Genomic DNA, 20,153 nt, shown 5'->3' with positions numbered 1-20,153 from the left:
TAAAGAAAATATTCAAACTCAAAATAAAAAATATATTTTAAAATTTGTTTATATTTTCATATTTGATTCATTTTTTTTTTTTTTTATTTGTAATTTCTCTTTTATGTTCAATTTTAGTAAATTTTAGAAAAAAAATTGAACACTAACAATATTTATACTATAAATATAAAAACATTTGCTATTAATAAATTAGCAATTTCATTGAAAAACAAATTATATAAGCTTAAAACAATTTTTCTTCTTATGTATTTTGTTTACTTGTTTTATTTTATTTAGTTTAAATCAAGTTAATTCTTCTTTCATGAGCTTCCTTTATGATGAAGTAGAAACTGTAGCATTATTCCTTAAAAATTGATTTAACAAAATAAAAATTTGTTTTTCTTTTATTTATAAATCCTGAATATATTGCATATATGACTTAAAATATTATATCTTTTTTTAAAGAAAAAAAAAAAAAAATAGCCTTTAAATAAACTTATGTAAATTTTATTTTAGTTAATCGTAAGCAATTTAATGTAAAAATTTCTTTTAAATTATGTAAAAATTATATATTTTCTGAATACAAAGCACATGGTACATTACTTAATTACACGCTAGTACTAAGAACTGTTCGAAAGTATAATAAAACAAATAAATATAATTTTAATTTAAAAAAAAAGGGTTATATAAAAAAATATATATTTGTATATATATGAACTAAATTTTAGTAAATAATTATACATATATATGTAGTAAAATTATTACAATGAAAAAGGAAAATACATATATAGTAAAAGTGCATATATTTAAGTATATATATATGTAAAATAATTTAAAAAATTTGCCAACATGTATATCCAAGATAGTGAGAACGAAAATAACAAAAAATTTTTAAAAACAACCATTAAAAAAAATAGAAACAAAAATATTGAATTCGAAGTAAAAAAAAATGATTACATATGCATTGAAATCCCAGGTAAAATAAGAAAAGGAAGTAAAGGCTTATCAGCTGTGGAAAGTTTAGGAGGATTAAAAAAAATAACTGATGTCTTTAGATTTCATAAAAATAATTGCAAATATGATGAAAATTTAATTTTGCGAATTAATAACAATGATATGTTTTCCTCCTTTATATCAGCAAATTGGACAAATGTTAATAATATTTTAATAAAAATTAAAAAAACTAGAAAAAATAAATATAAGTTTGAGTGTCTTGGTTTTGTTAAGTATTTGTATTATTTTGATAATATGAGTGACTTCTATTATATTCCATCATTTTATAATAGATATGATTATAATACAAATTATATACATTATTTGACAAAAGGTAAAAAAAAAAAACAGAGGCAAAAAAGCTATAATGATCATTTTGAAGATAATTCCATTAAAACGCACGAATCAAATATTTATAACATGAATTATTATAAAAATGACTCATTTTTTTGTTTCAAAAACAATCAAATATATAAAAGTGTATCTCAAACTAATAAGATTACAGAAGATAAAAATGTTACCAATGATATACCTTTTAATTATGATATCAATAGTAAAATATCAAATAATATTAATGAAATTATTTTAAATAATTCTGAAATTAATCCTTATATACAAAATAATCCTTCAACATATAGCAATAATGATTTGCAAAATAAAACATTTATCCATGGCAACTTGGGAATAGCAACTAGCAATTTTATACATAATAAAAATAACTCGAATTTTTTCTCAGATAATAGAACGAATAGTTTAAATGATAAACTTATAAATAATTACAATACTGATGTATGTATTAATATAGAAAATAAAGATTTAGATAATCAATTTAATCGTGTTTCCTTTAATGATCAAATAGATCAAATTGAGGATATAAATCAAAATAAACAGAAAAAATCCTTGAATGATATGAATTTAGAAGATAAAAATTATGGATTATTTAATTTAGATAAAATAAAAGAGAATGAAAAAGACGAAAATAGCGAAATTATAAAAAATAAAGAAATAGATGATCAAACACACCTTCATATGGATAAATGGAACGGAACAAATAAATATAAAAATAATAGTGAATATATTTCCTCGATAAATAAAGAATATATAAATGAGACATTGAATATGCATAATCACCAAAACAGTAATAATGATCTTGTTGTGAATGAAAATAAGATGGGCAATAGCATTGGTTTTGATAATACTAAGCATCACCATATGCATCCATTTGATAGCCATTTTAATTATTATTTATCTGATATGGAAGAAAATGAATTATTTAATAAAATAATAAATTCAAAAGTATGCTCTGAGATGCTTGATGAAAAAAAAGAAATTAACTTTTCTTCAGATGAAAGCGAAGCCTATGAATTACATTGTTGTATACATAGCAAAAGTGTAACTCCATATGATTATAAAAATTACGAGTCTATCATTACAAATAAATATATAAGAGATTTTAAATATATAATAAGCAAATTTACAGCATCAATTGATTCAAAAGCGGAGGTAAAAAAAGGAGAAATGGAAAATTTTATTAAAGAATTAATAATAAATAATAATGAAAAAAAATGCACAAGTGCATTTACGGAAACAATGGAACAAGTAAGTAATAATAAAAAAAATAAACAAGTGAATGATGATAAAAAAAATGTAATAAGCAATAGTTTATATAATGATATAGATGAAACTAATAAGAATATGCAAAATAAGGAAACATGTGGTACTCATGAAGAGAACACTTTTCTCCAAAAAAATAAAATGAATGATAGTAATTCTACTATTAATGATCCATTTAATGAATTTAAAAATATATCCAATTCTGATAAGCATACTTGTTCTAATAATAGTGATTCTTTAAATAAATATAGCAATAAAATTATAGTAAGCAAAAAAACAGTTCATTGCAATCCTATAGCAAAATATGATGATCTTACATTACCTGTCATTCCTTTTGATTCAGCAATAAAAAAGTATGTTTCAGATACACTATATAGCAAAGTAAAATTGCTTTTTGATATAAGACCTATATGGTCAAAAGATGTTTTATTAGAACACCTTGAAAATATAAGTACATATTGCCTAAAAAGTTGCTTTTCAAAAATTTGTTTTTACTTTGTTGATGGACCGTGGAGACGCACATACTGTAAATATGGTTATGATCCACGTAAGGATCCCTCAAGTTATATTTATCAAACAATAGATTTTAGAGATAATTTTTATAGAAACATTAAAACAAAAAATTTAGAAGATATAAATAGAAATGTCATAAAAAAGAAATCTTCTTTAGATAGTATTGTAACTAATTTAATTAAAAAAATAAATAACAAGCATAATATGATTACTTATGATAATAGTGATCATATGAAGAATAATAGTTTTAGTAAAATACAAGATGAAATAAAAAATCAAGATAACTGTAAAAGAGATTGTCATATGTATTCTGAAATACCCTCTGAAAGTATCCGAAATGATAATAATGCGAAAAGTTGTAATAACTTTCATATTAGTATGATAAATACTATTTCTAATGACTTAAATATTGACAAAGATAAATTAGCACAACAATTAAATAACTGTGATTTAAAAGATGAAATTTTTTTTCATGATGATGAAGAAATTAATGATATACTCCAATTTTTAAAAAGATCAAAGACTTTTCACCTCAGGCAACATTTTTCTGCTGAAGTACATTTTTCCGTAACACCATTGAAAATATCAACAATTTTTCAATTTATAGATATTTTTGATAACAATGTTTTAAATTATTTATTAAATGTCAAAACCCAAGAAACATGCTCAAAGGATTATGGATGGCTCAATAGTAAAGATCTTGCAAAAATTCGAGATATTTTATTTGTTAGATCTGTTACTTTAAGGCATGCTCATTCTAAATGAAATACTTTTTTTTTTTTTTTTTATATAGCATTTTTATATGCTTTGTTATATTTTATTATAATTTATTTTATTCATTTGCTTTATACTTCATAATTTTACTATTTATCATAGTTTTATGGATATTCTTTTCAGAATATTTTCTCAAGTGTATTTTTTAGGATACTGTTAGAAAATCTTTTTTTTTTTTTTTTGTTATTTCTTTTTTTTCCATGTGTCTTACTTCTCAAATAATATTTATTATATAACATATATTTTATAATCATAAAAAATATAAATATAATAATTAATCAACACGATACTTCAATATATATTAATATATTAGTTTATTTATGTCTCTATTTATTTCAATTTAAATACCTTTTGCACACGCTAGAAAAATAAATATATTTATATTTATATTTATTATTAATTTCTACTCATTTAATATATATATATATATATAAACTTTATCTTTTCGAAATAGTTTTTTTAAAAAATCTGAAAGCCTTACATTTTTCATTTTATTTATTATTACTAAATAAAAAAATTATTAAAAATTTCTTTTTTAAATTAATATATAAAATCAAGGTTTTTAAAGTCTGAGAGTTAGAGGATGAGTTCAAAAAAAAAAGGGAAATCAAAATAATTGAAAAGATGAAATAGCTTAATTAGTTTGAGAGTATTTTTTTTTTTTTTATATCATGTTCAGGCTTTTTTTTTTTTTTTTTGTTTTAATTTCTTATGATTGTTAATATTAATATAAAAAATGAAAATAGTTATTCCAAATAATTCAAAATAAAGTTAATATATAATTAATGGAAAAAAAATATATAGTTCATGGGGGAAAAAAAAGGTGTATTTAGCTAATAAAGAGAAAAAAGAAATAAAATTATAAGAAGCTTGCATATTATATAAAAAAAATATCAATAATAAAAAGTTTTATTCCAAAAAATTTTATTTTTTAAGATTTTTGTCTTAACTTTGTTTCTTTTTTTTTTTTTTTTTTCATTATTGTAATTCTAATTCTATAAAAATATATGCATTAACTATAGAACTTTAACAATTTAAAAAAAATATAAGCTTATATTTTTTTTTATGTGCATTTCATAACACCCTGAATTTAGCGTCATTTTATGAAAACAATGTAAAACATAATAGTTGATAAATATTAAATAAACTTTATTATAATTAAAACACTATAATTTGTTAAATCCTAGTAGATCTATTTTATTTCATTTTATAAAATATATACTAATGTACAACCATATAATTTGTTATAAATTATTACTTTCCTCATTTATATGAAAATTATATGATATATTCTTTACTTATTTGATATTTAGATGTGCGCATAATTAAAACCGTTATTTATAATAAATTTTCCAAAATTTATCATAGCTTATGATACATCAATACAGAAAACTATAAATATAATATAATTTACATTTATAGGACAAATATTTTTTATAGATATATATATGCATGTATATGAAACAAATATGAATAATACTATTTTAAAAACTTTTTATTATTTTTTTATACACAGCATTTCCTTATAAGTGATATTTAAAATTTCCTTATGGATCTCTTTTTAATTTTTTCCTTTTTTTTTTTAGAAATCATAAATAAAATATAAAAGAACTATTCAAAAAAAAAAAAAAAAATAATCAAATATATAAACTATAAATTTTAACCTTTATTAAAAAAGATAACAAAATATAAGTATGAATTACCCTAATATAATTTCCCACAACTAAGATAATAATATATTAAGTAAAAAATACAAAGAAAAACATTTTTATTAGAAAGTTAGAAAAAAATATAAATAGTAACTTTAATTATTCTAAAAACAAAAAAAAGGAAACATTACTCAAATCAAATTTTTTAATTCATAAAAAAATTCAAATATGCATTATAAAAATGAATTAATAATGAAAAAAGGTTCAAAAGAGAAAATCACTGAATTGATTAACAAAAATTGTTTAAGTGAAGGGGGTTGTAAAGACTTGAAGAGAATACATATAGAAAACATAGGTAATGAAACTCAAAAAAAAAACTATAAGCAGTTAATAAAAAAAATAGAAGATATAAATGAGTCAGATAGCAAAAAAAATTATATTAAAAACTATACTATTTATGGTGACAAACTAAAAAGTGAAAAATTAATTTCAGAAAAATTGTATGAAAATATAGATCAAATAAAATGTGGTTTAATTAGTGAGAAAAGTATAAAATACTTGGAAAATTTAAAAGAGAATAAGTTCAATAATCAAAATTATAATAATATTGAACATTACAATATTATGTCAAGCACAGATCCTTCTTTGTCTTCAAACAATAGTATAACAAAAATGTATGAAACAAATTATGATTATTTCACCAAAATTAAAGATATAAAAAATGAACTATCATGTGTACCTAATTCAGAAATTAATTTGATAACGAACTACAATACTAATAAAAATAATGTTTCATTAAAACATATATATTTAAGTAACAGAAACATAAAAATAACTGGAAAATCGAATGAAAATATTTCAGTGAATCTAAAAAAAATGAATGAAAAAAAAATTCTAAAAGATAATGAAAATTTACATAAATATAAAGACAGTTCATCATATAAATCACGTTATACTTATTTAAATCAAACTAAAGGCAAGATCCCTACGAAAAAGAATGAAATTAATTTCAATCCTCATACATGCAATAATAGAAATATTCAAATAAATTATGACCCAACTAATAAATTATTCAACAAAAATATTACTTTTTTTAAAAATTTTAGTAAAATGAACAATGAAGAAACTCATAAAATAAAGTATATGTCAAAATATAAAAACTATTTAAAAAATTCATATAATATAAATAACCCATATGTAAAAGAAAAATGCATGAAAAAAAGAAATAATTGTATTTTTTTTAGGCGATATAATTCGAAAAACTTCAAATATACCAAGAGTTATTATAGCCCCTTTATTGTGCAAAACTTAAAAAAAAATCAGAATATATTTAATGATATTATTAATTATCCTTATAATAAAAATACGAAATATAAAAATTTATCAAATAATTTCACTGATTATAGACCCAGAAAAAGTAAAGGGAGTCATAAGAAAATTACTTGTAAAAATAAATACATATATGCTAAAAATTTATTTTCTAAATTAATGAAAAAGCTTAGACTATTGGGATATGCACTATTTTTTTGCTTTTTTATCAGCAATAAAACTAAAACAATGAAAGAAAAGACAGAATTTTAATAATGAAAACAATAAAGCATATATAAATCCATAACTCTCCAAATATTGTAGAAAGATAAATTGATATTTAGTGAAAAAATAAAAGAAAATTATGAAACTGCAAAAAAAAAATAATATTGTATAAAAAATGTGTTTTAAAATATTGATGATTTTTATATTAGAAAGTATAAAAAATAAAAAAAAATAAAATTTTATCTAAAATAAATAATAACATTGTTAATAAAAAAAAAGAAATGAAAAAAAAAAAGTTAAACTAAGAAAAATACACTACTTATTAATATAATTATAAGAACTTCTGAAATCGCTAAAACGAAAAAATAAATTGAAAAAAAATGTGTTCACTTATATCCTAAATATACAATATATTAAAATTTTAATATCATATAAAAAATTTATTTTTTTTAATTGAAAAACACATTTTAAATAGAAAGAAAAACTCAAAAGAGAGGAAAACATTTCATATCCCCTAATATCTGAAAAAACAACAGTAAATAGACTCAAATTCTGACTAAAACATAAATTAAATTTTCAGACACTCCAAATAAATATAAAAAAAAAAAATCCTAATAAGAGTAATATCCATTCCTTAAACTTGTTTTTTACAAAAAGCTTTTATTTTATATATTTAAAAATAAAAATCGTAATTATGTTAGTGATGAAATGAAAAAATAAACAATGCCTATAGTATATAACATCAGTGATAAATTATATAATGAACAGTAACAATAATAATTGAAAAAAGAAAAAAAAATTTTCATTTAAGCGAAGTTTTGCATCAACTAAATAATTATCAAGGACATTATAACTTTTTAAACCGTAATAAAAAAAAAAAATGATAAAAATATGTGCTGATATAAAAAATTACATTTATCATAAAATATTCAAAAATAAAAATGTTCAAATAAATGTTTACTATTTATTTATATATTCAGTGTAAATAGAAAGAAAATATTTTTTCAAACTTCCATATTTGAAAAGAAATTAGGTAATAGTATCTTTAAGGATTTTGAAATTGTATTAATGAATTTGTCTTGCTTAAAATTTGTAATTATTATTTTAATTACAATTTAATTATATATCATTTTTAAATTAATAATCTAAGAACACATAAAATACCAAATTATTAAAAATTTTCAGAAAATGTAAGAAAGTGCAATATATTAATAAAGATAAAATACAACTATATTTTATTTTAGAAATATAATTAGAAACAAATTACATATTAGAAAGTAATTTTTTTTTCTTTTTTTTCACATTTAATTTTATATATTAATTAAAAGTATCTAGTCCTAAATAAAAATGAATAATGTTTTTTAAATTTTTTTTATTTTTTTTCCTATTTTATTTCTATATAGAATTAATTATTATTCTGATAACGTGCTTTACAACAATTATTTCCCCTTTAATTTTACCATAAAATAATTTCATTGTTCTTATATCAATAACTTAATTCTATGAGAGAACATAAAACAAAACAATAAAAACAGCTACAAAAAACATTCTATTCATAATAAATATAAAAAGAAAAAAATTTTTAAATGAGGAAATTTTATCATTTATATCTTTTAGTTTATGCACATATGATATTTTTGTTTAAATTAAATTTTCCATAATAATAATTTATTGAGATAAATAAAAATGTAGTACATTTAAAAAATATTTAATTAATTTACACTTTCATAATAAAACTTATTTATCTTCATTAATTTTTTTTTTTTTTTTAAATAATTAAACTACTAAGAAGTTATTGTGTGTAAAAAGAGTTAAATTTTACATAATTTACGTGCTTAAAAAAAAAAGAAAAAATTAAAATTAATAAAAAGTCTCATATTCCTAAAAAAGATGAAGTACACAATCTTTTAAAAAAAAATAGTGTACATTGTCTCATGTTTAAATATAGTGATAATTATCCATTCATATTCTTCTATTTATTAAACTATATATAAAATAAAAAAAAAATAATAATATTTATATAATTTCCAAAATAAATACTCATAATTAAAATTAATTATTCCGTATGAGTATTTGAAGTTTTTACCTTTAATTTCTGTAACTCGAAATATGAAAATGAAAAAATGTTCAATGATATATATATTTAACTCTTAATTTTAATAGGGAACTACTTTATCTTTTGAAGGTTTTACAAAGAAAATAGCAAAAAAAAAAATAAAATATTACTTGCATTAAACATAATTTTTTTTATACATACTCAAATAAAACTATAATATATATTAAATATAAAAAAAAAATTAAAACTTTATCATATTTTTTAAAAGTCTATATGATTTGATAAAATATGGATAATTAATAGAATAATAAAATATGAATAATACAATTATACATATAATTATAATTCTTTATATAATCAATATAAAAAAAATATATATATTAAAAATAATTTTTTTATTTATAAAAATATTTTAAATTAGACTTTTTTTATATAGAATATAAGCCAAAAAATATATTTTATTGGAAAATTTATTTATTAAATTAAAAATTTTAAACATACAAAAATAGATACAAATGAGTTACATGTTTCTACATGTAAAAAAAAAAAAAAAAAGAATTATAATAAAGGATATGTATATTAAAAGAGTTTATTCAAAAATTAAATTAACTTATTCTTCTCTTTATTTGTAAGATATATGGATAAATTATTTTATCATATTACTCAAATTGTTAAATATTTGAGTTAAAATTTCTTTATCATAAAAACACATTTTATATATAGACAATGCAAATATAATTGGTTTATATTTTAATAAATGTGCATGATCTTTCATAAATTTTGAACATAAAATTTCTAAAAAAGGATAATTTCTTTCTCCAAAAATTATCTCAGTTTCCTGTTCAACTGAAAAAGGTAAAATAACATTATATGAATAAATCCATGAAGCAAATTTTCCATCATGCGTAATAAAAAAAATATTATAATTTTTATAAAAAACCAGTGTATAAATATATGACACTATTTCTTCCTTATGAGTAATATTAATATGTTTTTTGACTACTTTTGGTATAAAGTTAATATTTGAAATACTTTGAGAATTTATTTTGTCATTTTGTTCATCTTTTTCCTGTTCATTTAAACTTATATTTTTATATTTTTTACTATTTATTACATTTATGTCGCAATTTTTTAAATTATTTTCATCATTATTTTTTTTTTTTTCTTCTATTCCATTTTTGAGGAAATATTCTTGAAAATTTAATGATGATTCAGCTTCTATTCCTTTGAATTTACTATTTATAGGGGAATCTTCATTCATTTGCTTTTTTTTCTTTTTATTCTATTTTAAAAATGAATTATAAAATAAAAATTATAAATGATCTTTTAATTTCTTTTAATACTTTATTCGTATTTATATTTTTATTCTTTTTACTAATTCACAAAAAAATTAATTAAAAATTTGATAAAAGCACTCAGAGAATTATGAAATAAATTTCCATAGTTAACGTAAAAAAACTAAAATTTTATGTCGTTTTTAATTATCTTTATATCAAGAAAAAAAAAAAAAGTTGCCTTGAAAGTCTATTTGTTAACTAGTATTTAAGTTTTATTTAAATTTAAGAATTTTTTCTTTTCTTTTTTTTTGCAAATGAAGGTAATACCGCTGAGTTACTGATAATTACATGTTAATTCTAAATTTTACTCAATATTTTTCATTTTTTTTCTGACCTTACTTTTTTTATGCTAATATATATTCTGCATTTTTAGTTATATACTTAGAAATTAAAATTTTCAAAAATTCATATTTTATTGAATATTTTTTGTTCAAAATTTTAAATACTTTATTTATTATATAAATAAAAAAGCATAATAATATATAAAAAAATGTTCAAATTTTATTAGGAAACTTTATGATAAACTATAATTAAAAGATGGATTAAAAAAAAAAAAATAAGCATTATCCTTAAAACAAGATACTCTTAAGAAAAGTACCATTTAAAAAACTGCATTATTTTTTCTTCTCCTTGTTTATTTTGACATATATCTTAAATTTTTTATTTTTTTTTAGTAATAAATAAATGCTAGACACAAGACTTCTTAGATTAAAAAAAAAACTATTAATATATTCATACAAAAAAAAGAATTTAAATATAATTTCTTATTCGTTTTTTTTTTTTTTAAATCTTTTTTTTTTTCCTCACCAATATTATTAAATGACTTTTACTAAGATCTAAGAATTGAAAAAAAAAAAAAAAAGCCTCAATTATTCAAATTTTATTTTATGTATAAAATTTATATTCTAATAATTCTATTGTTAATTTAGATTCATTAAATATTATTTTATCATTTTAAAATAATATTTCTCAAATAATATGTAGAACTTTAATGTACAATCATTGTAATAATTAAATACATTTTTTAAAACAATGTTTTATTAGACATAAATTTTATTTTATTTTTTATTTTTTTTTTTTATGTAGAAATATGTTTTATTTACACATAAATACATTGAATAAATGTGTATACATTAAAAAAAAGAAAAATATTATTTTCTAATTATTAACTTGTATAAAGAAAAAAACAATTTTTCTATTTTTTAAATTATCTCTCATCTACTGAAATTTTTATAAAAAATAGAACATATGTTTAAAAAATAATAATAATTTGTGTAGCTTTATAATTCCAGTAATTTTATTAAATTTGATGAATCTGGAAAATTGTGTTAAAGGAACAATGATTTCCTTTAAATAGGAGTTAAAATTAAAAATAAAAATTTTGAAAAATAGAAAAAATATAATGATAATATATTTACCTATTTAGAGAAATATTATGATCAATACCTATCATTACTCAAGAAAGAAAAAAGTTAGCTCTAACATAACAATTCATGCATGAATGTTACTGGTTCTTTCATATGAAATTTTCTTATATTTCTTTTTATAATTTTATTTTTCGTATAACATAGAATTCACACACTTATAGAAAAGCATTTCTTAAAATTAATAAGCGCACACATGAAATCATAAGAAAAAAAAAATAATAAATAAATATATAATATAATATAAACAAATCTATATAAATATATATATATTAGAATATAAGGATTATTTTTTTAAGGTTATTATATTAAAGAAAAGAAGGAGGGAAAAAAAAAAAAACAACATATTTTAAAGATTAATCGTTTAAGTTAACATTATTTTTTCTTTTTATTTTATTTAAATATAATATTTAATATAATTAGTTAATCTAGATATAAGTATATATGATTATAGATTTTCTTAATTTATAATTATCATAAAGTGCGCGCACCTTGTAAAAAGACAAACAAAACTCTTCATTTAATTTAAAATAAAATAAGTTATAGAAAAAAAAAAAAATTTTAACAAAAGAATAAAATTAAGAAAAATACAAAAAGAAAATTTGTCCTTTTTTTATAAGATCAAGGAATCAATGAAAGATTAAAATGAAACACACAAAACTATATCTAAAAAAAAAAAAAAATGAAATAAATGAATAAGATAAATAATTAAATGTATAAAATATTTGTATGTATAAATAACTATATGTATAAGAATTGTCCTGCACTCATGCCTATTTTGCACATTTTATATTATTATATCTATAATTGTTCTATTAAATTTTTTTCACTGAAAATTTTTTTCTTAAGATTTTTTCTTATACAATTGATTCTTACATCTATGCATAAATACAAGCTTTTCTTGAAAACAATTAAAAAATAATTTTATTTTACTTTTTTTTTTTATATCTGAAGTATAAAATATTAATGGTATCTAATCACACACATAATTTTTTTTTCTTTATACTTTTTCTTTTTTTTTGTTGTTTCTTTTTATAGTCTTAAAAAAAAAAAATAAATAAATTATATATATAAAAAAAAATATATAAGCAAATATTCTAGTGTATAAAGAAATTTAAAATAACTCAAAAAAAAAAAAAAAAAAAAAAATTAAATAAACAAATAAATAAGACATAATGTTGTAAAAAATATATATATTCTCTTAAAGTTTATGAAATACAAGGTGCTTGTGCATAATTTTTTTTAAAAATATTGTGAAATTATTTATTTCAAATATGCATACATATAAAAAAAAAATAAAGTATAAATACGTATTCGAGATGTGAACTTATTCATATATTAAATAGTTATTTGTTTATTTTTATTATAAATCTACAATTTTAATTTTTTTTTTTTTTTTTTTTATTTATTTATTTGTTTATAGTTGATATATTTTTTATATTTAACTTTTTTTTATAATTATAAATAATACATATATAGATGTATTTAATGAATTATTGAATATTGTCTAATAAACATTACTGTTATTTTTTTTTTTTTTTATACTAATTTATTTTTTACATATGTTATTTATTGTTTTTTGATACATATACATATTTTTATAAAATGTTAAATAGAAAAAGAATTATATATAGTAATATGTTTATAGCATAAAAACAACACATTTATGTAATTTTTAATGATGAACTATCAAAAACATTTTGTCGGTGTAATTATTTTGTTTTTATTTTATAATAGGATTATTTTTTTATTTTCAAATTTGAGTTAATTTTGTTTTATACACCGTAATTTTATTAAATTTGATATATTATTTAATTATTTGTTTTAATTTTTTTTCTTTTTTTTATTTTATATTTCTTTTATATTTTCTCTTTTTGTTATTAAAAAATTATTAAATTATTTTTATATTAATATTTGTTTTTTTTGACAGAATTTTACATAATGCATAAAACACTTTATTTTATAAAAAAAAAGACAGATGTATACATAAATTTTAATTAATTTTATAAATAAAATACATATTATATATATATATATGTATATAAGCATTTATGTATATTATTTTTTATGACATATAAGGTTATTTTTTTTAATTTATCAATTTTAATCCCTATATATAATTTTATAGTAGAATTATGTGATTTATTTTTTTTATAAAGTAGAATTTAACTTTTTTTTTTTTTTTTTTTTTTTTTTTTTTTTTTGTTCGTTTTTAGAAACTATTAAATTATCTATAAATTATTTAAAATACAAGATGAACGAAAAACACAATAAGAATATGTCACAGGTTCAATCAGAAACGTTGTCTCTTATAAAGCAACAATTCTTCAAAACAAAAATGTGTCCTTTTCAAAAGAATAAAAATTATTGTTTAAATGAATCGAATTGCCATTATGCTCACAGTGTAGATGAATTGAAACCTATGCCGGATTTAAGAAATACGAAATTGTGTGATTATATAAAGAAAAAAATACCTTGTCGTAATGCCAACTGTAAATTTGCTCATGATATTGATACCTTGAAACCTAGTGTTCATTTAGCCACATATAAATCTACTATATGCAGTTTTTGGGGTAAAGGGAAATGTTTTAATGGAAACAAATGTAGATTTGCTCATGGAAATGAAGATATAAAAACGAATGAAGAGATAGACTTACTAGAAAGTGGAAAACATTCCAAGAAAAATAAAAATAAAAATAGCCATTATGATTTAAAGCAAGGAACATCTTCTACAAATTCTTTTAATACATGTGATTATTCTATTAATTGCTCTTTGGAAACTACAAATGTTTCTTCTTTTGACAAAAGTAGAGAAATTTTAATGTTAAAAAAAAATAATAAAGACAAAACAAAAGCAAAAACTAAATTAGGAGATTTAGATCTAAATAAAGATATTATTGAAGATAGAAATGAAATAATTAATAACGAAATAACAACAAACGGTTTTACATTTTACGATAAAAAAAATTCAAATTCTATTAAAGAAGTTATTGATAAAATTGAAAATATGGCATTGTCTACTTTTATAGAGAATAATGATAAATACACTAAAGTTATTAAATATTTGTTGAATGAAAATAACCTTTTAAAAGAATCATTAAGAAAAGATCAAATAAATATGATGCTAGAACAAAAAGAACAAGATGAAGAACAAGAAGAGGAACAAAAAAATAAAACATCCTTTGGAAGTAGTATAGCAGGCACTAGTAGTAAAATGAATAGTGAAGATTTAACAAAATATTTATTTCCTGATGAAAATAGTGAGAAGCTTTTAATAAGTAGTGAAAATAGAAATGCAAATAATATCTCTACTCATGATGATACAACTAGAATAGATGAAAATTTTAATAGCATAATTAAAGCAATAGATGATATTCTAATTTCACAAAATGTCTGTTCTTTTCCAAGCGTAAAAGATTCAAATACCAATTATGAGAATAAAGATATATATTCTAGTAAAAATACTAATGATATTAGTAGAGAATATGAAAATTTATTATGCAATCTTAAATCATTTGAAACTCTAAAAAACATTTATCCCAATTTTAATTCATTTAATATAATAGATAATAAGACAAATAATAAACTAGAAGAAGAGGTTTTAGAGCAGTTCTTTCAAAATAACAATACGAATAATGAACAAGTAGAAAAGAAGAAAAATTGTTATGATGAAAATTTTACATTTGCAAAATGTATATCTTTTCCATATGAAAATAATCAAACAAAAGAACTAGAAGAGTTTTCCCAAAAAAAAAATTTTAATTCAATTACTTTTCAACAGAAAGAACAACTAAACCAAGAAATTCAAAATATGCAGCAAAGGGTTATACAGTTACAACAAATGAAAAAGGAAGAGTTAAATAAAAACAAAGATATAAGTTCTTGGCAAGATAATTTCGTTGTATTGAGAAATGATCTTAATATTGGTTGTAATAGTAGTGGTAGTAATAATAATAATAATAGGAATATTAATAATCTAAATTTAATACCAAAAAATACAACAAATATTATTAAAGAAAAAAATGCAAAATTAAATTTAAGAGAAAATACAGAGTTAAATGATAATAATGTGCATTTAGATAAACTTTTGGAATTTTCTAGTGAGAAATCAGATATTTTAAAAAAAATAAGAAATATAATTTCTAATGAATTAAAAAATAATGAGAATAACAATTATACAAGTAGAAAAATTAGCAATTTTACTAATATCTCAAATGTTAATAATAGTTTAACTACAAAAAATACATTATTTAATGATCATTTATATTCAACAACTTATAATAATATGCCTGTTGATATTCCAAACAATAATATTCTTAACAGCAGTACTATTATTAATAATAACAATAGTGATTATGATAATAATAATGGTTACATGAATGACAATAATAATCATAAATTAAATAATGATTTATCAAAATACAAAAAGGAAATAAATAATGATCAGAATATTTGGAATAATAATGTAAATTTTAATAAATATGCTTATCCTATATTATCACATGATTGGATAAATAATCAAAAGAATAATGATTTTTTTAATATTTCGAAATCTATTAATTTAAGTAGTTTAAATTAAGAGAACATAAATACTATTTATATATATAATAAAAAGAAATATATTCATTACAGAAATAATGTATGTAATTTTATTATATAAATTAATGTGATGAAATTAACAAACCGATATAATTTATTCAATTTTTATATTATTTATTTTTTTTTGTTTAATTCTGCAGTCTTGTATATAGTTTTAATACATGTATGGTCCTTTTCTATTATTAAAATTCTTTATAATTTCTCTCTATAATCAAATTTTTACATATAAATAAAAATAATAGCATATATTTTTTTTTTTTGTTTTTTTTTTTTTTTTTGTTTTTTTATGTTGTTTGCTTCACATTTTAAGCAAAAACATATATGCTCAATTATTGTTGTTGATTTTTTTAATAAAATAAAAATATTTTGAAGAATATTTTACATAGATATAATTATAAATTAATCTATCTTTCCTTTTTTTTTTTTTTAAAAAAAATAATTAAGTATAATTAAGAAATTTCCTTTTTACACATTTTTGTTTTTTTGTATTCTTCTATATACACTATTTTTTACTTTTTTTTTTTTTTTTTTTTTTTTATTAGATACAATTTTGTGTTTACTATTCTTTAATTATTTATAATAAATTTTTCTTTTAATGAAACTTACATATTTCTAATTAATAAAAATAATTATGAATTTATTTTTATTGTTACAGGAATGAAAAAATTTGAAATTAAATAATATTATAATTATATAATATGCATATTTTTTTTATTGTATTAATTTAAAAAAAAATAATAATTTTTTTTACTTTTATTTTTAACTATTAAGAAAAAATTTTATATATTATATTAAAAAAAAAAAAGGAAATTAACATAGAAGAGAAGCTACAAAATTTATTATTACAGATTAATTTTAAAATATATTAAAGTTTATCATTAAGTAAATATCTTACATATATTATTTAAAAGATTTTAACAATTGTTATTTTGAAATATTTTACATTATTAAGCCAAAAATTTATTGTAAAACATTGTAAGATATTAAATTTAATGTATTCTATAAATTAAAAAAGCAATAAATTAGAATAAAAATTATTTTTAAAAGAATTGACTGGTTATGTCTATGAAAATTTTTTTTTTATACACTTTTAAAAATTGCATTTCCAATTTTAACTTTTGAATTATAAAAAGAGCATGAATAACACATGAGAATAAGTATAATTCTTAAAATGCATAAGTTTATATCATTTTTATAAATTATCCATATGATATGAAAAAAAAAAAAATTTTTTTAAGAATTATATTTTATCTCTCTTTTTATATGCAATCATATGTAGTAAAGAAAATATTTTTTTTTTTGTTAAAGATAGTATAAATAATATAAACTTATCTTTATAAACATTAAAATATTAGACTTTGAATTATCCTTATAATATGCAAATTTATTCTTTTTTATGAAATATTTTTGTAAAATAAAAGAGTTATAACTTCTTTTTAATTTTATATTGTGTAATATTTGCAACTTTAATTTGTGTTTGATATATATAAGTACAAAGAAAATACGCATAAAATAAAAATTTATAATATATTCAACATTTAATTTTCAATTTTTCATCTGAGGAAAAATTCAAATAATTTTAACAAATAAAAAACTTTTGACAATCGTTACTATAATAAATATATAATAATATATTTCCTTGAATTCTAAAAAAAATATTTTCATTAATTATATAAGCACTTTAAGTACACTTATAATAAATTATCTTTTTTTTTTTTATGAATTTTAAGAATTCTAGTATTTATTACTTTTTAATATACTTTTTTTTATGTTATGCTTTTCATAATAATAAATTTTTTTTGTGTTAATTTGTTGTTTATCTGTTCAGTTATTTTATTATATTTTTTTTTCTTTTTAAACATATTATTACTTTTTATCTAAATAAAAAATTATATTTTTTTCTTTATTTCAAGTCTATTAATTTTTTTTTTAATAGCAAAAGTTAAAATGTAGAAATTCAATTATTTCATAAATATTTATTTATATATATATATAAATATATATATATATTTTTTTTTTTAAAACCTCTTATAATATTTCATGGATATTTTTCCTTTTTTTTCTTATATTTTATATATATATATATATTATAAAAAAAAAAAATTAATTTTGGTTTTATAAGCATTTGAATTAAATAAATAAATAAATGCATATATATTAAATTTAATAATTTTACTTTTTATATCATTTTTTTTTATTATTTTTTTTTGTGAATTATTATCCATTTTACAATTGTATGAATTATGTTGCCTTATAAAGAGGATTAGTATGTGCATGTTTAATTTCATCTTCATGCTTTTGTATCATAAGGATAAGCTTCTTTTTTTTTTTTTTTTATTACTCTATTTCATTTTGATCATAGATATAAAATGTCATATAAAAATTATGAAAGTAGTCATTTATCACATATAGAGGAAAGGGCAGATGATTATGAAAAAAAAATAAAAGATAATATTTTACTAATTAAAAAAAATATGATATATGCTGAAGAAAATTTAGAAAATTTAAAAAATAATTTAATATCTAAAAGAATTATAGAAGCATTACATGAAGAAATACAACAAATATATGTTAAAGTAGTAGAAACAGAAAATTTATTTCGTGATTGGGAGATAAAATTTGCTGGAAATCCATTTGAAAAACAAAAAAAAAAATATATATTTGAAAAGTTAAATATTCATTTTAAAAATGAAGTGAATAAATTAGAAAATATATCTGTTAATGTAAAAAAAGCAGCTAATGAATTACCTAATATAGAAAATGGAGAAATGAATTATAATAATATAAATAATGCTTTAAATAAAAGAAAAAGCAGTAAATTTGCTTCAAGTGATTTAACTAATGATAATTTCATTTTAAATGTTGACAAAAGTTATGTTAATAATGATGATTTCATTGAATCTTCTAATATATATGATTATGAATTAGATCAGTTTAGTGAAAACGATTTTTTAATTGAGAATGAAATAGCTAAAGAGAGATTTGAAGGAATAAAAAAAATACAAGGACAAGTGGCACAAGCACAAGAAGTTTTTAAAGATTTAGCAAATCTTGTTTTTACACAAAAAGAAAATATTGAAATTTTAAATAATAATGTATATGAAACTAGTGTAAATACTTTTAATAGTGCAAAGGAGTTAAAAAAAACATATCATAATGTAAAGCAACAAAGATTTTCTTGGTTTTTAGCTGTAGTAACTCTTTTGATATTTATCTATTTTATTTATTTTAAATTACTTCATTTTTCTTTTTTCACTTAATTTATTACTTCTTATTGCAATTACCTAATTTATAATTTTATCTAATAAAAAAGTTAAATTATTTTTTAGAATATTTTATATCAAATTTTTTTTTAAAATAATCAAGTGCCAAAAAGAAAAATTGCTGTTATATTCTTTGATTTATTTAAAGTTATAATTATATATATTAGAATTTACATAAAAAATAAAATAAAATAGAACATATTTGTTTATATATATAGAAATTTTTTATTCTTTTTCCTTTTCTGTGTTTTTTGTTTTTATTATTTTTAATGATTTATTTTTTATGTTAATTTAACAAATTTTTAATATTTTTGTAGTTTTTATTTATACACATTTTTTTTTTGTAATATGCAAATAGCACTTAAAAAATTAAAATATATATATATATATATATTTATGTATCTATTTCCCTATATTTT

General features: G+C 17.8%; 5 protein-coding genes across 5 annotated transcripts; 4 read left to right on the top strand and 1 right to left on the bottom strand.

The window, feature by feature from the left end:
* Positions 1-828: 828 nt before the first annotated feature.
* Positions 829-3,864, top strand: PRELSG_1103000 (general transcription factor 3C polypeptide 5, putative; the record flags this gene model as incomplete). The annotated part of the gene is made up of 1 exon (XM_028677281.1): positions 829-3,864. One exon carries the CDS (start codon positions 829-831, stop codon positions 3,862-3,864), a length of 3,036 nt encoding a protein of 1,011 aa, XP_028533686.1.
* A 1,886-nt stretch (positions 3,865-5,750) lies between these two features.
* PRELSG_1102900 (hypothetical protein) lies at positions 5,751-7,103 on the top strand (the record flags this gene model as incomplete). The annotated part of the gene is made up of 1 exon (XM_028677280.1): positions 5,751-7,103. The coding sequence occupies one exon, from the start codon at positions 5,751-5,753 to the stop codon at positions 7,101-7,103; it is 1,353 nt and encodes a 450-aa protein (XP_028533685.1).
* A 2,654-nt stretch (positions 7,104-9,757) lies between these two features.
* On the bottom strand, positions 9,758-10,372 carry PRELSG_1102800 (conserved Plasmodium protein, unknown function; the record flags this gene model as incomplete). The annotated part of the gene is made up of 1 exon (XM_028677279.1): positions 9,758-10,372. The coding sequence occupies one exon, from the start codon at positions 10,370-10,372 to the stop codon at positions 9,758-9,760; it is 615 nt and encodes a 204-aa protein (XP_028533684.1).
* A 3,754-nt stretch (positions 10,373-14,126) lies between these two features.
* On the top strand, positions 14,127-16,451 carry PRELSG_1102700 (zinc finger protein, putative; the record flags this gene model as incomplete). The annotated part of the gene is made up of 1 exon (XM_028677277.1): positions 14,127-16,451. The coding sequence occupies one exon, from the start codon at positions 14,127-14,129 to the stop codon at positions 16,449-16,451; it is 2,325 nt and encodes a 774-aa protein (XP_028533683.1).
* Positions 16,452-18,840: 2,389 nt separating this feature from the next.
* On the top strand, positions 18,841-19,731 carry PRELSG_1102600 (syntaxin, Qa-SNARE family, putative; the record flags this gene model as incomplete). Its single annotated transcript, XM_028677276.1, has 1 exon — positions 18,841-19,731. One exon carries the CDS (start codon positions 18,841-18,843, stop codon positions 19,729-19,731), a length of 891 nt encoding a protein of 296 aa, XP_028533682.1.
* Positions 19,732-20,153: the final 422 nt, after the last annotated feature.

This window comes from Plasmodium relictum (assembly GCF_900005765.1).
Source record: "Plasmodium relictum strain SGS1 genome assembly, chromosome: 11".
Lineage (NCBI taxonomy): Eukaryota > Apicomplexa > Aconoidasida > Haemosporida > Plasmodiidae > Plasmodium > Plasmodium relictum.
Note: the sequence above shows the minus strand (reverse complement) of the source record. Positions and strands in the feature narration are given on the sequence as shown.